Genomic DNA, 20144 nt, shown 5'->3' on the forward strand with positions numbered 1-20144 from the left:
TTTGATTGATCGCGGCAATAAATAGGAACCTTTTCATATTTCTATGAATATGACAACATCCTCATTCATTAAACATATGAGTATGGAAAATATAATAATGAAAATCTGTTTGTGTTGTGCACGTAGTGATGAAATGGGAGACAAGACAACATCAAAAGGTCAAAAACATCAATCAAGAGAATCTATTAAAGAATTTGTTTTTCTCGATCTCCTTATTATTATTATTATTATTATTATTATTATTATTATTATATCCATGATGTTTTGTGTTCATCTTTTCAATGCAAACTGAAGAGAATAATGAACAAACCAGGAATTGGAAAGGGACAAGCGGCCCTTTTACTTTTAGAGTGTGATCAATCTTTTGTCTAATTGTTGGAGAAATTACACCATATTGTTAATCTGTTGTTGTTGTCTTTTCTCTTTTTTCTTTTTTTCTTTTTTCCCTTCTTCTTCTTCTTCAGGGAAAAAGGGCAAGAGAGAGAAAGCTAAAGAAAGGAAAAATGAAACGTGGGTTGTTAATAATTAAAAGGAAAATGGAAAATCTGGGTTATGATAATGAGAATGAGAACAAGTGGAAGTTGAAAAGTACTCATCACCGTACAATTGGCCATCTTCAGGAGCTATTAAATTAATTCATGATCGAGTATGAGGATTGAGAGAAAATTATGGAACAAAAAGAGACGCAGGAGAATTATAGTAAAACTACAGTTAGGAAAATACATGTTTTTTTTTTTTTCTTTTTTCCTTTCTTATCATTATGTAAATAATGAAATTAAGAGAGAGAGAGAGAGAGGGGAAATGGTCATAGGAATATTGAATGAAGACGAATGGTTAGGCGTTTAATCCTCCGAGAAACGGTGGTCTATCTGATTCCAATTTACCTCTCTTCCAATTGCCTATAAATTTTTCTCTCTCACTAAGCTGTCTTCCACGTCAGCTTGCTCTTGACTAATGACTCAGTTAATCTCAACATATAACCGAATTCATCTTTCTGTTTTTTTTTTTCTTCTTCCCCTAAACATTCTGTCTGTCTAATGCATGCTTAGTGAATAAGCATTGTAGAAGCTGGGAATCCCATTTTATTTCACAGAATGCTGTAATAATCCAGCCAATGTGATGTACATTTTCAATGACTCTCATTGATTCCAATATTCGATCGGGATAGAGAAAGAGAGAAGCCAACTGACTTCTGTAACAAAACCAACTTAATTACGAAATCAACCCACAAATTGATGGTTGTGATGTATTCGAGGATAGATTTGTAAGAAATGGTTATTGATGTTTCTGTATGAGGCATGCAGGTAAGAGAGATGAGGCGCGTTTCCGAGTAAAAAGACGGGGAGTTATCATATGTGGTTCACATGGCTACCATTCTTGCAAGGCTCAAGAAACTCTGATGATTTGAATGCCGAAAATGGTCGACTGTTTCAAGGATATCCAGAAGCTGTTTTCTTTACATCAGCATCGATCAAGTCTTCCTCTTTAAAAAATATGTATATATATATATATATTAGGAAATTTCTTGAATTTAAGGGGATTTGATAGTATTATGTAAATTACTTGATTCTGTGTTCTAATTTATAATTTAATAAAAAAAATATAACAGAGAAAGTTGGAGGGAGAAAGTTAGGGAGAGAGTTTGAGAGTTTCTTAAGAGTTTAGGTTATAGGCTCGATCGTTTCGCTTTTCGCCGGGCTGCTGGCCTCTACATCTCGCAGTGGTCATTGAAGATGGGTTCGTGCCGATAAAAGTGTGAGAAGCCATCGGAATGGAACTGTTTAAGGGAAAGGGGCTGCTAATCTTTTACTGTAAATCTAGGATGCGTTTACTGTGGGATCTCGTTGAAACTCCGGGAATTAGATTGCGGGAGGGAGACGAGAAAAGTGTTCCGGTGCGTGTGTCAATCATCGCCAATTGGCGGAGCCACGTGTGCCCCAGGCAAGGCCGAGTTTCAAGTGCTTTTGATGCCGTTTTGGGAGGCTTTTCCGGCATCGTTTCAACCGTTCTTCTCAGATTTTCAATCTTGAGAGGCTCGTTGTTGTTGGTTTGATCTCTTTAGTTTTCTCTAATTTTTGTGTCAAAGTTTCTATGTTTGTAATAAGAGTGGTGGTTTCCCTATCTGACCCTTTTTTGTTTTGTTGTTTGGTGTTAGTTTTCGGTGATTAGCTTAACACCATTTGTATGCTTCCTGATTGTGTGGACTTCTTGGTTTGGCTAGAATTGTTTACTATATTGTGTTGTTGATGTCCTCTCTTCATGGGGTTCGAGATCCTTCCGGAGCTCGGATGTCTATCTTGATAGGAGGGGTTTTTTTAATTAGAGACTTAAGTATGGTCGTTATTAATGTGCTGAGATTTTCTCCCGTTTGCATACCTTAGGGGTGCATATGTGCCTCTGATGGGTTATTAGTATTATATCGAGTTGTATGTTTCTCAGTTTTTATTTAAATATTACAATTTCCCTTTCAAAAAATAATTTATAATTTAACAGAGCCATTCGTATTCCTTCTTTTGAGGATGATGAGAATAATGATGATGGTGATTATATTGATAATGTCAAGTAGTATTCTATTACAGCATCATGATCATGTAAACATTAATTTTGATGAAGAATCGGCAGTCGTACCTCCAAAAACGACGACACAAATTTGTGCGGATGAGGCTTGCAATCGGTGCCACGAAGGAGGAAGATTTATGTGCGTTGCTATTCAGCAAGATTTAGACCACACGCATGGCCGCCGGACTTATATTTAATCCTACTCCTTAAGAAACTAACTTACAAACTAACGATCCGACTGATTACGTAAAGAAATTCAACCAACCGTAAGTTCATCATCGATCCGACTGACTACGTGAAGAAATTCAACCAACCGAGCGTAAATTCGTAGTGTGTATATGAATAGATCGGCGATATCACTTTCTTTGTCTACTATCCAGTAAAACTAATTATAATAAAGAGAACAAGCCAAGCAGAAACAACGGAAAAAAGAAGACTAAAGTCATGAAAAATATTGGCTTATAATTAAGGGATATATATATATATATATTGATCGGTTTTGCTCCATCTGGGCAGATGCGTACATCGTAATAATATGAGGGACTCAAGAAAATTAAAATTACCAAAAGATATATGATATTGCAAAAGATAAACATTCCCAGCTTTTCTCATTTTGCTTCATCATGAACTATTACAACTCTCTGAATACTTGTTGCTCTGTACGTACCAATACACACTTTATTACATAATTTATTTCCCTCCAATTTATGTTACTTATTTTTATATCTTGCCCCAATCAATCGAGACTCACAAATAATGACCCAAGTACTGAAGTCATGCAAATGAACGACAATTTTAATTAGGACTTTCCTTTCTATACGAACCTTATCATCTAATTAATGCTGTGCATGCAATAGATAGAAAAGCCCCAAAAAAACAAGAAGAAAATTAAAAGGCCATACATATATTGATCATGAAGGAATTGAAATACCACTACTTTTAATGCTATCCCACTTATTTCGTCAATAATGAGAGAGGTTAGTCATACAATCTTCCTTAATATAGATTTTGCATTAATTTTTTTAACTCACTACTATGAATAACTTTACCCGACTCTCTTATGAAAATTAATTTCCGTTTTTTTAATAAATAAAATTCTCTCTCTATTTAATTAAATCGAAATTATAGTGTGGTACTTGTTTTTTTACAAGAACAAGTGAATCATAGCATTTTCTTAAATTAAAAGATCCAAATTAAGCTTCCACCATAAATTATTGGCGGCTTATTATATTCTGTGATAAGGAACGTATAGCAGGCGCATAAAATTTTCTCAAGTTTCGATGGGCTTATGCCAGAGTGCTCTAAGTTTAACCACAATTATGAAAACTTTAGTTTGATTAAGCTAAAACATCCATTAATTTGTAATCTAGCTCATTGGTCCAGAATACATCATCGTCTATACATCTATTAGAGATGTAAGTTTGGGCTACTCGACCCGGCTCCTGTCCAAATGGTAATTTCGAGTCGGGCTAGGCCGACTTTAAATGAGAGAGGGTAATTATATTGATAAATAAATAGCTTTTTTATATATATTAGTACGTCCCCCCATCAAGAATATATGTGGAGGGTTCTTGGTAATATTTATTATAACCACCGTCTTAATTTGCTTCAACTTGCAATCAGTGAATTAATATAATTTGGACATTTGGAAACAGCTGGTGGCAGCATATATATCTATACATGTATTTACCTTACTTTTTTTTTTTTTTTACTCGGAGAATTAGAGAATTGACCTTTCCAAATATATATATATATATATATGTATATATATATATATATCGATGACTATTGTTTTATGTTTGAATTTAAAATCTATATTTTAACTACAGCTTCAAGAAACCGCAGTTCGTATCAGACCAAAACATAAATTTTTTTTACTTACTCGTATAATTAGCTCTGCACGTCACCAAAACGTTTTTCCAGTATATGCTAGCTACACTAATTATAATTTATTAGCGTGGCAACTTCTACATGTCATGAAAAGGCTTTTCACCATATTACATTGTTTTTTTTTTTTTTTTTTTGGTTTTTTTTTTTTTTTGGGGGGGGGGAGTTTTGAACTATAGATCTCTAATTAAAAAAAAAAAAAAAAAAAAAAAAAAAAAAAACTCCTAAGCTCCGACCAGACCATTTTTTTCCCTCTCTTCTCACTTCATTTCTCACCCAGAATTCTGAAGCAGACTTCTTAGATTTTTCATGCTAAAAAGGCATCGTGCCAAACTCAACAAGCCATTTTCATCGAGATAAACAAGGCGTATTCTATCATAACTCGTTCCTGCCAAGAAAAAAAGCGCCGCGCCAATAAATCCATGAGAGGTTATTTATAAAATGGCTCCATTGAGTCCTATATCATTTATACTTCCTTGACCTTCCAGCATTGGGCAAGCGTCAGTTCCCATACATGGTCTTACGACTTTGCGGAGACCTATTTTTTGGTAAACACCGAATTTATTATCTTCATGCATAAGGATACTAGATTACTTAGTATAAAAGATTGAAAAATCATCACAAACCTCCCCTTTTTCTTTTCTATTTCAATTTCTGGATTATTATATGATGATTTTTTAACTTTCCATATAAAGAAATAGAAAGAGATAGACTAGAAACGACATCTCTTATCTCAATGACACCAAAGGGCTATTAAATGAATGGAATTGGGGTATGGATGGAATATAATGAAATAGAGCAACTTTGAGGTTCCCTATGAAATGAGGCATGGAACGCTCCTATTCACTTCCAAACGAGTTCTTCTTTAAGTTAACTTAGTCCTTATGTTATAAACTAAGATTTTAAATATTAAATTAGAGAAATCCTACTTGAAAGTCTGGAATTTTTTTTTTTTTGTAATGTTTGGATCATCATGCATGTTGAAAGTTGACACTTAGGAGTTTCTTGGGATTTTGTTCAAATATTTACTTCTAAATTGATGATTTTAACTTGATATTCTGGTGGATTCATGTAAGATAAACTCTTATTAGGATGATGATTAATGTGTTTTAGAGAGGATTTTTAAGTATAAAATTTTGCATGGTATATGTTGCTAAAATGTTTTAAGTATGTGCCATATGTAATAATTCGTAAAGATTTGGTTTTTGAGATACTTTTATGTATGATTTAATCTGATCTTTTATTTTATTTTTATTTTTATTTTTTGTTAAAGAAGATATCTCAAGCTTTTAGTGGTTCAAATCAAAATTTTCTACATAACCTTACAAGCTGTATAAAAATTGTTGTCGTGTTTCTGATGAGTCTATATTTACAGTTTGGACTACGCGGGTTCATTATGAAATAGGGGAGTTTCCGGTTTCAAAGTTTCTTATCAAGGAAACAGCAGAAATACTACTTAACATAGTAAAAAATATTATTTATGCTACGCTGCTTAAAAATAAATAATTATCATCAATCAATAAAAAAAATTAAAGAAGACAATAGTACCTAATTATCTAGAATGATATAAATAATAAGTTCTCAAAAATCATAGTAAACCATGTACTATTCTCTTCTTGTCAAAGTTTCAAAATAGCCCAATAACAAATTGGGAGTTTCTCTAGTAGTCTTTGGAAATATAGACCGCTAATAGTCTTGTACTTTTTAATTATTAAATCTGTATTAGAATCTGTCTGTTCTGCATACTTTCTAAATCTGATGTGATTTTGATCACATTTAACAGTAAAAAACAAAGACTCAATCGGCCGACCTACCGTAAAAAGTCCCTAAAATTTACCAAACATAGGTTCAACTGGATTTTAGGCTAAAACTACGTGCAATGGTTTCAAATCAAGATACTAAACAGGGGCTTAGTACTTGTAACTTCTTTTCTTAGATAATTTTTGTATTCATAAATTACTTCACTCGAATACGTACCTACTAATACATTTACTAAGGGTGGCAATTCATGTTAGTGGGTCGTGTTCGTGTCAACCCGTTTATTAATCGTACAGAAAATATCAACCTAAACACGACTTGTTTATTAAACGTGTTAAAAATGTCAACCCAAACACAACCTATTTATTAATCATGTTAATCGTGTCAACCTGTATAACCCGTTTAAATTAATATATTGAATAAATAACTAATATAATAATGACTTATTTAACACGGTCAAGACATATTTAACTTATTTATTGGTCAATTTATCTTTTTCTTTAAGAAAAATAAATGAGTTTTACCTAATAATATTAAAATTCACATTATATGTATTTAATGTCATATAAACTTTCATGTTATATCACATATCATTAGATTACAGATGAGACATATAGTTAATCGTGTCAATTCGTGTCACTTCGTGTTAGAAAGTCAACCCCAACCTAACCTATTTATTAATCTTGCTAATTGTGTCAACCCGATTATGATCCAAACTCATTTATAGTAAACTCAAACTCACTAACTTCGGACGGGTTTTAAATCGTGTCGTTGTGTCGCTACTTAGATTGCCAGCCCTAAATCATTTACTTTAGAACCTTATTAGTTTGGGTTATTTTAACTAAAGTCCCTGAAAATTTCTACTCATTTTGACACCTGACTTTTTTTTGTTTTCACTCTAGTTACCCCAATGTCTTAAAAATTATGTAGTTAATGTTTATTTTCAAATAAAATGTAGCACAAAAATAAATTATCAGGATTTTAAAATGGTTAAATAATAAGCATAATGTAAATATCAGTCAATTAAAGTGAGACAAGTGAGGTCGGCAGTGTAAATAATCTAGACATTTTTATATACTTTCTTATTTATTTCTAGAAGAAATCCACGTTTGTATTACACAAATTCTCAAATCTAATTATAGCTGAGATTCTGGAAGCACATGTATTGCTAAGTATTGATTTATTGAATAAACACAGGCAAAAGATGAAGGGGAATTAAAATTAAAAAAAGAAAAGAGTAATTTCTGAGAACCATTTTCAGCCAGCTGGCCACGTTGGGCAATGTCAAATGTTGACTCTTTTCCCTGTGACCCGGACCATGAATGCAGGGTCTAGCACTAGCCCCACTCTCTCTTCTTTATTTACATGTACTAAATTTTCTAACCAATTATTAGTAAGAATAATGGGAGTTTCTCTAATAGCGATAGTTTTAATTTTTTACTGTTAGATTTGATTAAAATAACATTAGATTAAAAAATATGTAAAATAGATATATTTTAATAGAAATTTGATGATTAAAAAAATAAAAGATTATCAAAAAAATCAAGAACTACTAGTAGTTTATTTTTTTAAGGACTACCAGAAAAACTCTCTAAAAAAATAAAAATTAGTTGTCTTTTTTCCCCGTGAAATTGGCGATAAGGGAATTCAATCTTTTAAAGGAGATTTTTTAGTACGTCTAGCGTAGCGATACGTCAAATTTTTCTAACTGTTAGATATGTGTACTTTTTGACTTTTACGTGATTTTATGTAGATCCAACAGACAAAAAACCTGAACTATCTGTATATTGGCATACCGAAAAAGATCTCATCTTTCAATCCCAATTTTGAAGACTGGTAAGCTTGTAACCACAATACAATTATCTTTGATCTTTTTTTTCTTTTTTCTTCTATTGAAACGTTATTTCTTAGCTCAGTTAATAATTGATTTTGACCGTTAAAATGACAAAATTATCTTTAAGAAAAAGAAAGAAAATAAAACTAAAACTTTCTAAAATTACAAAAAATAAAAATTAAAAACACAAAAAGAAATCCCATCTCAATGGTATTTTGAATATTTTTAAGGTTAAAACTGTAAGTTTAAAGTTTTTTTTTTTCATTTTTATTTAAGGGTACTTTATATATTTTATGTTGAAGGTGACTGTAAAAATGTAAAAATTTAGATATTAAATTTACTTTAAATGTATACATTTGATGAGATCAAAAATTGAAAGTATAGTTTTTAAATAAACCTAAAACACATTGTGTAAAAATGTAAATATTCCTTCTAATTAATATCACAATCGGGTAAAAAAAAAATTTCTTATCTAGCATAATCATCTTGAAATCAGGATTTTTTCTAATTAAAAAATGGATAAAAATAAGTTAAAATTATTAATAAATTAACTATGTATACAAAATGTTAACTTTCCCCAATCAAGAGGGGAAGTGTATAAAGGGAGAGAGATCCTTAAATAATAATATTTTTTTGTTATGAAAATTAATTAGGGTTCTTAATTTGACCATTTATTCTAATCTATGTATAAAGTTAGCAAATTTGTGATCCAATATTTCTATATATACAAGTCCTAAATCAAATAATCTGCTCGAAAGAATCTTCCACTTAACTTCTTATCTTACGTTTTTAGACATTTGGTTTTTTCTGTTTTCAGCTGTGTCCTCCTCAGGCATATATATATATATAGCCAAAATGCTAACAATGGCATTGCCCCACAACAAACCGCCAAACAAATCCATCTTCCTCATTTACCATCCTCTTCATTATAACCTCTGTCTCTCTCTTTCTCTCTCTTTCTCCTCCATTAATCCAATATTCTTATTCTTCTTTCTTAATAAAAGAGACAGAGAGAGGAAAATGATCAACTTCTCCTTATTCTTCTTCTTCTTCGCCATTAATTATGGCCTAATCATTGATGTTGGAGCAACGAGGCTGGAGTTGCTGCACCGAAACTCTCCGAAACTCTCGGAAAAATGGCAAATTCCGGAGACCACCATGGAAAAATTGATAGAGTTTCACCGCCGCGACGTCTTGCGACACAGAATGGTGTCCCACAGACGCATGGGGATCGAAACGGCGTCGTCTTCCGCGTCCTCCATTGCAATGCCGATGAACGCCGGCGCTGACTACGGAGTCGGCGAGTACTTTGTTCACGTGACAGTTGGGACTCCAGGGCAGAGATTCATGCTGGTCGCCGACACCGGAAGCGACTTGACGTGGATGCATTGCAGGTAAGGATAAATTCGATATTTCTGTAAAATGACTATTATGTTACTTTTTAAAAAATTTCTTGGATGAATGTATATATATATATATGGTCTAAGAATTGGATGAATAATAATATATAAATATTTGTAGGTACAGGTGTGGACGTAGATGTGGAACACATAAAGGAAGGTTAAACAACAGAAGAGTGTTTCATGCGGATCGGTCATCTTCTTTCAAGACAATTCCATGCTTGTCCGAGATGTGTAAGGTTGAGCTTGCCAATCTCTTTTCTCTCTCTAAATGCCCAACACCACTCACTCCTTGTGCCTATGATTACAGGTATATCATATTTGTTTGTGTGTGTGTGAGTGTGAGTGTGTGTAATTACCCATTTCTTTAATTTGTTTTATCTAATATTGCTTGCTGATGGTTCTGTATTTTGGTTTGCATTGAAATTCTACATTCTGGGTTTTTGGTCTTTGAATCTTTGAAAGTAGTACTGTAGTAGTACTAGTATAAGACAAGAACTTCAGTCTTACTTATTTTGTGTTTCTTATATATCTTTAACAGAATTGTACTCAAGCAGTTTTTGTTTGGGGTTAAAAAATTAAAAATCTTTTGGGGGGTTTTGAGATCTAAAAGTGTTAGTTGGGAGATTTATGGGTAGAAATCATTATGAAGAATAGTATTGGCAGGCAGGGGGTGAATGGATTGGCGATGAAGTAGAGGATATATATATATATATATATATATCTGTTAGTATTATAATCTGCACTCTACCTACATCCAACACAAGATTTAAATGCCACTTATTTTTAGTAGGTATTGCATCACATGAGCCACAATTTTTATTTTTTTATTTTTTATTTTTTTGGGTATCAAAACAAGGGGGAAAGGGACTTTGGTATTCACTCTCTTTTGGGACAGTGTGTTTTATCCTTGCAAAAAGTAAATATATATATATATATATATATGATTTATTTTCATTTAATGTCGCTGCTCTGTTTTTATTTTTTTAGGTACTTGGAAGGATCATCTGCAATCGGCTTCTTTGCAAATGAGACAATATCAGTAAGGCTCGCAAATGGTAAGAAGAGGAAACTTAGAGATGTCCTTGTTGGCTGCACCGAGTCGGTTCAGGGCGCCGAAGAGAGTGGCTTCAAAGGAGCTGACGGAGTGTTGGGGCTTGGCTTTGGCAACCACACATTCACAAGAAAAGCGGCTCAATATTTTGGTGGCAAGTTCTCTTACTGCCTAGTTGATCACTTGAGCCCCAAAAATCTCTCCAACTACATCATTTTCGGCCATGACAAAGCCGATAAGGCATCATGCTCGAGCAGTTTGCAGCACACAGATCTCGTTCTCGGTGGCGATTACGGCCCATTCTACGGTGTCAACCTTTCTGGCATCTCCATAGGAGGCGTGCTATTGAGAATACCATCGGTTGCTTGGAACGCAAGTCTTGGAGGGGGAGCAATCCTTGAATCGGGAACTAGCCTAACGTTCCTCACCGATCCGGTTTATGGTCCGGTGACGAGTGAATTGAACAAGTTTACGTCAAGGTTCGGGACGTTATTACCCCCTGGCGGAGGACCGTTTGAATTCTGCTTCAACTCAACAGGATATGACGAGTCTAAAATGCCACCACTAAGGATCCATTTCTCAAATGGGGCTATTTTCGAGCCACCGGTGAAGAGCTACATTCTTGATATTGCACCGGAGAAGAAGTGTCTTGGATTTGTTTCAGCCAGTTGGCCCGGTACTTCCATCATTGGCAATATTATGCAGCAAAACCATTTGTGGGAATTTGATTTGGAGAATACTAGGTTAGGTTTTGCTCCTTCCACCTGCACCTAGCCCCCTTCTGTACCCGTGTGCCCTTATTGGTACCGTGTGATTATGAACGTCAATTCACATTAAAATCATATTATAAAAAAAAAATTCTCCATCTATTTTTTAACGTAATTTATTGAATTGCTATATTCTCCGATACATATATGTCCTTAGTTGTGTATCCGAGGGAAATTCATTGTAACTCTTGTAACGTGTTGTGTAAGTAAGATTATATTTAGCCCCACATTGTGGTTCACATGCTTTCGCTTTCTACAACCCAACTGTAATCCCAAAGACATAATTGAAAACTAAAGCCCAATTCTTGAAAAACATAACAAGAAATTAAGATTGAGAACTTGAATGAATGTGTCAATTTTCTTGGCCGCCCCCCCGTTCAGCACCCAAATCAGAGTGGATGTCTCTTTATGTTGCTTTATTTACTAAAAAGCCAACTGGCTTAATTGATTATTAGGATGTCACGGTGTAAATTATTATTTTTTCTACTAAAAAGTAAATTTTCGTTCATTTCACTGATTCGAGTTTTGTTACAGTAAAAAATTCTCAGAAATAGTCACATTTAACTTTTTTACTACAGTAAAAAATTCTCATATAAAGTCACATCTCAACTCGAATTAAAAACTCAAATTAACAAACTAAACGGACCCTAAATATGCTTTTCTGATTCTAGTTAACTATTCTTTATCTAAAAATAAATAAACAAATAAAAAGTCAATTCTTAACAACCTTATGTAGGCTGCTATATATTATACCTAGCGAGAACAAATCACTTTTACTTTCAATTGGGGACATAAATATCTTCAACTACACACACAGAGAGACGAGTGTGAAGGGGTTTGGAGGTCTAGATCGGAACGCACATGACACAACTTTATTGAATATGAATAGCTCCTACATATAATTATTATTCACAGGAGGCAACTCTAAGGAAAAGGATAATTTTATAATATTTGTGGGTACTAATAATGGATACAGAGTCAAGACGGACCCATTTAACAAAATGATTAAAAGTTTATTTTTATAAGTTTCAAAAACTTGATAATCCTATAAAGAAATAAGAAATATATATTGGGTATAAAATAGAATATTTTTTAATTCTTTGATAGTTCGTGTTAATGGTAGTCTCAATTTTTAAACGTTAAATTTAATTTAAATTAAATCATATTAAAAAAATATATAATAGATAAATTTTAATATAAATTCAATAATTAAATAATAAAATATTATTAATAATTTATTTTTTGAAAGATTATTAAAAAAACCTCTTTTTTATAGTTTCAAAAACAGTAGGTGCGATTATCTAGGCTTTCTGATAAGAAAACTAACGCGTGTCCCATATAAGTCAAAATATTCATTGGCTGAATTGTTAGAAAACGAGATGACTCGAGAAGAGAGAGATTATTAGATGGTGCTGCTGCTGTGGAGCCGATGATGCGTAATTGTAGACACAGAATGCAATCGCTAACTTACACGTCTCCAACTCAAAATGAATTAAAAGATAACAAAAATAACAAAAAAAAGAGTGGATAAACTCTTCCAAGAAAACGCATACATTTTTTTTTTTTTTTTTGGCTGAATACGCACATATACTTATCCCATGTACAGATAATTTTGCAGTACGACATAAAATTTTGAGGATTTGTGCATTATTAAGCAAAAGGTGTTTTTTTTTTTTAAAGAAAAATTATAATGATGTGAACAAAATACTTATTCTACAGACAACAAACAAATATGAGCCATCATATGATATTAAAATCACTTTAAATGCAAAAATAATAATTTAATAAAATTTGATAAAATTCTGATAGTTGAATGAATTGTGTATTATATATCCTTGCCACAATAAATTAAGGGATACACGCAAACTGCAAAATTACTGTTTGTTTGAGTTATTTTTTAGCACATGGATGAAGCTATAAAAGAATAGAGAAATGGCCTATAAACTATGCTAATTAAATCATTATTTAATAAATTGATTTATTACTGACTAACTTAATGATATTATTAATTGATTTGGTGATTTATATTGATTGACTAACACTACTTAGTGATTTAAATTATTTAAAAAAGAAAAAACCCTTCGACCATTTGCTTTTTTTTTTTTAATTCGGCCATTAATTTTAAAGGGTTGCCAAAATCATAAGCCTTGACCTAGTTTTCGTATATATACTTTTTTTTTTTAAGAAAAAAAAAAAACAAAGTAGTCCTGCCAACACAATGACGCGTATGAGGTCCCTAAGCCTACCTGTTTGGCATTCTCTAGCAAACCGACAAAAGGGCTTTCAGTTTTCCAAGTGATGACTCCTTTACACGAGATTTTCAGAATCAGATCACATTACTATTTTTTTTTTCTTTCTAATTTTTCCTTTTTCTAGAATCATATTAATTTTCCTATTAATTAATAAATATTTTTCCTTTCGAAAAAAAAAACAATTATATAAATTTTCTTATTGAAAAGTATTAGATGATGACTTTTTATGCACACTATTATGTGCGTTTGACTATGCAACAAAAGGGATTTCAAATTTTTTTTTTTTTTTGAGTTGCCGTAACAAGATTATCAGGAACTAGATGCAAAAAATTACTCATCTATCTATCACAATATTAATGACATAATTCTATACATATCAATATTATCGGTGATATTCCTTGCAAGTCTTGCATTCATCAACATAGCCCTTGATTTCATTTAATGATGTCATGTCAAATTTGGCATCATTAATAATTTCATTACAACCAAAAAAGATGTCGTTTTCCTTCTTGTTAATTTCCACAAAAATTTCCAACATTTTTGTTTTGAGACATTCTCGAACAGTTCCTCGTTTCTAAGTATAATTAGTATAAGGAAACTTTTCAGAAAAAAAAAACCATCAAAGTGATAACTATTTTATTTATGTCATTGTTTTAAAATTTCTCTTATACTACTAATAATTTATAGGTTATTTTTTCTAAACTGAAATGTTGGGCGCGTTTGATATCATTTTTAAAAACGTTTTTCCCATTTTTCGAGGTGTTGAAAATGAAATTAGTTTGAAAAACACGTTTGGTGCATTCATTACTTAAAAACAAGACAGAAAATGGTCTTTTCCATTTCTCTTCTTTGCACAAGTTTTTGAAAACGATACAAGATCGTTTTTCTCTTTTCATTTCTATTTTTCATTTTCGTTTCAGATCTTTTTTTGGTGATTATCACTTTGGGTTTACATTTGTCTTTCTTTCAATATTTCTCTCCGGCCTCTGCCTCCGTTGCGAAGAGACGTCGCTGACGAAGCTCGTGACCCCTGCCCCCTCACCCCCCTAACTCTTCTCCGACTGCACCCCACCCCCACTCTTGTCATACTGCCCCCGCTCCCCCGAATATATTTAATAATATTATTTATTTAATATATTATTATTTTAAATATTATTATATGTTTTTAAAAATTAAACCACCAAACACAATTTCAGTTTTTTTTTAAACTGAAAACAATCTTGGAATAAAACTATCAAACGCATTTTTAGAAATGATTCCAAAATGAAAATGAAAACATTTTCATTTTTATTTTCATATAAAAAATAAAATCATTTTAGAACGAGTTCCAAACGCACCCGTTATTTTTCATAATCCACAAATTACTTTTCATAACCTGCAGAGTATCTTTCGTAACATGTAGGTTATTTTTTATAGTGATATTAACATTTTAATGATATAAATAATAAAGTTAAAAAAAGAATAGTTAAACTTGAAATTTTGCATATACAATTTTCATTTTCGTATACTTTGTTTATAGGAATTAAATAATTAAAAAGGTAACCTCCCTTAGCTGATAATGAGAGTATCCAAAGATGAGGAAGTTGAAATTAATTAAGTAATGCATTAATATAATATAATTGAATTAGTAAACCCTAACGTGCACGCGTGATATATGGTGGGAATATATGCATACAAATAATTCAGCATTCAATGATTGATGAATGATTGTCATGCCCTGACAAAAAAAACAAAATTAATTAAAAAAAACAGAAAATAGTATTATATTCTGATATAATTTGTGTATTTATATAGTATATTGTGTGATATTATAAAGCGGGAATAGTGAACAAAACCCACTTGTGAAAGTGATATCACCGATTGGTATCTCAAACCTACTTGGAGACAGTAAAATAGAAAAAAGTCTGACTGACAAAATTTAACAACTTTCTTGTTGGTATCTCAATGGTAAATAAACACTTGCAGCCAATTTTTGTCCAGCTTATTTGAGTAATATTATTATTACCTCAAGTACTTTTCAAAAAATTATTATTACCTCAAGTAATATATTAGAGTTATGTTTCGTATAAGTGCATGTGTAATAATCCTAAGAGTAATATTGGGAATGAAAATAAATAATAGTAATAATAAGAAAATTCAATTATGTTTTCAATAGGAAAAAAAAAATAAATTTATGACGTTGTATACAAGAATCTATTGGATTGGATAATTGGAAAGGGACGTATCGAAACTAACCAATGGCGCTAAAAAAATGGCTCATCTCATGCTAACAGGTGATTATTAATGTTGATGCAAGAATCGGTTAAATGCTAGGCGCGGCGCATGGCGCATGGTGAACGGGCAACAATTAAGGAGACAGACTATAGGTTATAATAAAAAATAAAAATAAAAATTGAGAAAATTTTAAGTTTAATCATTGTTTTTTTTTTGTTTGTTTTTTTAGATACGGGTAAATCATGTGACATTGGATTGAGAATTAATTGGAAACAGACAAGCAATCATTTAAATTACATGTATCCAGGCGCTTCCCCCGCTAACCCACGAGTGTATAAATATATAATACACACACTTATATATATATATATGTATATTACACACCTATATATGTTGAAAAAAATACATTTGTGTGTTGCTCACATGAAAAGTAGATGAGAATATAAAATAGTTTATATATATGGAAAGACCCAAGACCTAATAGGTTAACCTTTTGTATCAAGTTGGTCCCTTGAAGTGTATTGAGTCAGTTTCACATGTAGTGTCTTCTTAATAAAGTGGTATAAGAGCCGATGGTTTATATGGGCTAAGCGATTGCACTCGGTTGTAGTTACCACGTTGCCTCCCGTGGAGAGTTGGTGATCCCGCAGTTGGTGCTATGGTGCGGATGATGGAGTCACATTGTTTCGGCTCTCTTTTCCATGTTTGAGTTAGCTCCCGTTTGGTGAGTGATGTTTGGATGTGTCGGTTATTAAAAACTTTAATTTGAGGGAGAACTCGGTGAACACACACATGAAGGGGAGATTGTTGAGAAAAGTGTATGTGTATTGTCTTATATGGAAAGTGAATGAAAATGTAAAGTAATTTATATACATGAAAGAATCTAAGACCTAATAAGTTAACATTGTATATTAAGTTAGACTTTTAAAGTTTGTTGTGCCAATTTTACGTGTGTTTCCCTAACAATAGATGTGTCATATATGACCAAACAAAATATCTTGGCTTTTGCATAGGAAAAAGTTATCATCCCATGTGCATTTGAGGTCAAGGTTGTTTTGTTTTCTTTGTAATTTCGGCTCTATATGTGTTTTTTTTTTGTTTGTTTAATATATGTATCATAATTATTATGCCGACTTAATTCTCCTCTTGTACCGTCTTATGTCTCTAGCTAGTTGGACATTATAATATGTCTACTACATTAATAAGTTAATGTGGCCCCCAACTTGGCTATTTTTGGCTTATGGATGAGATGAGACGTGGGATATTTTGGTTTCAGGTAGAGATGTGGGTCGGACATGCAAGGAGTAGGTTAAAAAGGAAATTTTATTCTGCACGGTATGTTATAAAGATATCAAATATATATATATATATATTATATCACGTATATGCGTATATATGATTAATTAAATATTCAAAGAACTATATATCAATCACTAATCAATCGAAGCAAATGAAATTTACGTATGTTTCACATTTATTAAGAGATTTTTATATTCTCATTTTGGTGCATGAAACTTTTTTAGGGGGATAGCTAGGGACAATGAACCAAGTAACCTTCAAATAAAAAAATAAAAAATAAAAAAAGAAAAGAAGAAGAGTGAACAAAGTATAAATGAGTTATGGAACACAAATTTACATTAGTAAAGCCTAGAATTCATTATCTGAATCAAATACTCACGAATAGTCACACTCCCGAATAAATTGTAGTGCATAATTTAATAATTGACCACCAAAGAAATAACATTATTTTATTTTGTCATAGTTTTAAAATTTATCTTATGTCACTAATAATTTCCTGCATAATATCTTTTCATAACCTGTAAGTTATTTTCAGTAATAACATCAAAATTTTGTGTAATATCATAAATAATAGAGTTGGAAAAAATAATGGTTAAATTTAAAATATTTTCTCAATAATAATACAAGTTGGGCCTTCCGTACATGATATATAAGAAAGGGAGAAAGAGAGAAATATGCCAAGACTTGAGATGAATTAAAATTAATAGGTCAATAATTTACATAAATTAATAAATATGCCAAATTACTGTTTTCGTCCATAATTTGTCTGGTTATGAATCATAACTTGACAAGTTATTGTCCATAATTGTCCATAACTTGTCTAGCTATGAACCATAACTTGATAAGTTTCTCCATAACTTATCTGATTATAAATCATAAGTTGACAAGTTATGACCTATTAATTTCTATAAATAAAAATTGACCTATATACTTTTATAAGCTTTTCATATTAGTCTATTTTATACTATTTTCTGTTTACACATATAGCTTCGGCCCACACAATAGGGAAGTGATTCGTCAAAGAAAGCCCAATTCTACATGTTTGCATACTCTTTAAGGTTCAGTAAAATAGTAAACTGATCATAATGTTACAAAATCACAATATACCCAATACCGATACACAACAAGATAATCAATTTTGCACTCAAGCGAATTACTATTGATGAACACCGACAAAAATATGAAAATACATTAATAAAATAGAGTTAATTAGAGAAAAAATGTGCCAAAAAAAAAAGGTATACTGGCTCGATTATATACCTACGTTCAATTTTAAGGAGCATAAGAAGCTTTGAGACAAGTTTCGAGCTTTGGCAATTTTGGAGTTAAAAACCTCTTTATGTGCAGAAAAATATGTAAAAATGGTTTTGGCTAGCCGTCAAACAGTAAAAAATATGACCGTATCAATAGACCGGATGTTTCTATCAAAAGAAAAAAAAAAAAAAAAAAAAAAAAGAGACCGGAGGTCACCCACCCCGCAACCCAAGAAAGAGGCCGGATGTTTCTATCAAAAGAAAAAAAAAAAAAAAAAAAAAAGAGAGACCGGATGTCACCCACCAGTCAACCGTACAAAGGGGAAGAAAGTGCAGTTTTCTGTATCCCATTGGTGGAGTAAGAGTAATCCATCGGTTTACAGACGATGACCCCATAACATTCGTCCTTCGTTTTTTTTTTTTTCTTCTTTTTTTCTTTACAAACCTAGTTTGATAGTTTGAACATTTTGGTTTTGTTACATAAAAATATCAACTTCTGTATCAAATTACTTCTTATCACTTTCAAAAATCTTAAAATATTTTTATGCACTTTTGTAAAAGTATTGAATTCTAAAAAAATGTGTGCATTAAGCCTAATTATTTCAAGTTGAAATGTGAATTGGATAATTTGAAAGTGTATGTTCAAAACTTTTACTTTTTATTCTTGATTCATAATTTTTTTTACTCAAATAATTGCATTAACAAAATGATATTTATCAAATATAAGGGATAAAAATTTAAACTCTTACAATTTTCTCATGTGAATTACACCCAATTCAAGATAGGTGGCGTGGGTCGGCCCATTTCACATACAATTCTGTTTTGTTTTTTTCCAACAAACATTAGACATCTGGACGAATAGAGTGGTTATATTTTGCACCCACAAAATTTATTAATACCCTCAATTCATTAATATTTTCTAATAAATATTCAAAAAATTTATCCTTTTATAGATACTTTTCATATATTACCGAATTTAACCTTCTTAATTATACACCCTCCCCGACTTTTATTTTAATTTTAATTTGTTCTATAAAAAAATAATTAAAAAATCTTAACCAAAAAAAAAAAAAAAAGAAAACTCTTCCCATTCTCAAAAGGGAAAAAAAAACCTTGTACACTGAGAAGAAACACTGTTATGATACACGAGCATAAAACAACAAAGAAGCTCTCCTCAAAAACCAAAAGAAAAAAAGAACAGCAAACAAACTTTATCGAAAATGGAATTACTCAAAAACCCAAAAAGTAATAACAACACTGAACAAAAAAATATTTTGTAAGCCATATGTGGAATATTAGAATCAACCGATATTTCTATTTATAGCTGATATGGGGTAATATATGAAGGTGTACAATTCTTAACTGGTTTTAAAATAATTTTAATTGGTTTTAACGTAATTTTATTATAAAGAAATTATAATAAAAGTACATTATGATTTGGTGGTGTGATGAGGACCCACGGATTCAGATACACAAATTAACAGTTTGCGGAAAAGTAACAATCAAATAAATAATTTAAAATCAAAATAAATGTGAAAAATACATAAAAAGAAGAAGAATAATAACGACACATATAATTTACTCAGGTTCGGACCTCAATATGAGATCTTATGTCCTGCAATAAAGTGCTTTCGTCTACTATGATTAATCACAAATAATTATAAAAATAATACAAGAATACTCTTTAAGAAACCTCTCTCAATCCCCTCTCACTCTCTCACTTGTTCTCTCTTCAATACAATTATTCTCTCACAATCCCAATTAAAGAATTTATGATTACAACATGTTTCTCTATGTTTTCTAACCCTTAAATAATCCCCAAAGTCTTTTGTGTAGTCTCCAAGTCGGGCATAAGTCGTTCGGCAAG

At 31.6% G+C, this 20144-nt stretch overlaps 1 protein-coding gene across 1 annotated transcript; it reads left to right on the forward strand.

The window, feature by feature from the left end:
- The first annotated feature begins 8902 nt into the window (after positions 1–8902).
- On the forward strand, positions 8903–11554 carry LOC21402152 (aspartic proteinase NANA, chloroplast). Its single transcript, XM_024163052.1, has 3 exons — positions 8903–9432; positions 9560–9748; positions 10429–11554. The coding sequence occupies exons 1-3, from the start codon at positions 8903–8905 to the stop codon at positions 11264–11266; spliced, it is 1557 nt and encodes a 518-aa protein (XP_024018820.1). The 3' UTR covers positions 11267–11554.
- The last annotated feature ends 8590 nt before the right edge of the window (positions 11555–20144 follow it).

The sequence above is a fragment of the Morus notabilis genome, unplaced genomic scaffold (assembly GCF_000414095.1).
Source record: "Morus notabilis unplaced genomic scaffold, ASM41409v2 Scaffold666, whole genome shotgun sequence".
Lineage (NCBI taxonomy): Eukaryota > Viridiplantae > Streptophyta > Magnoliopsida > Rosales > Moraceae > Morus > Morus notabilis.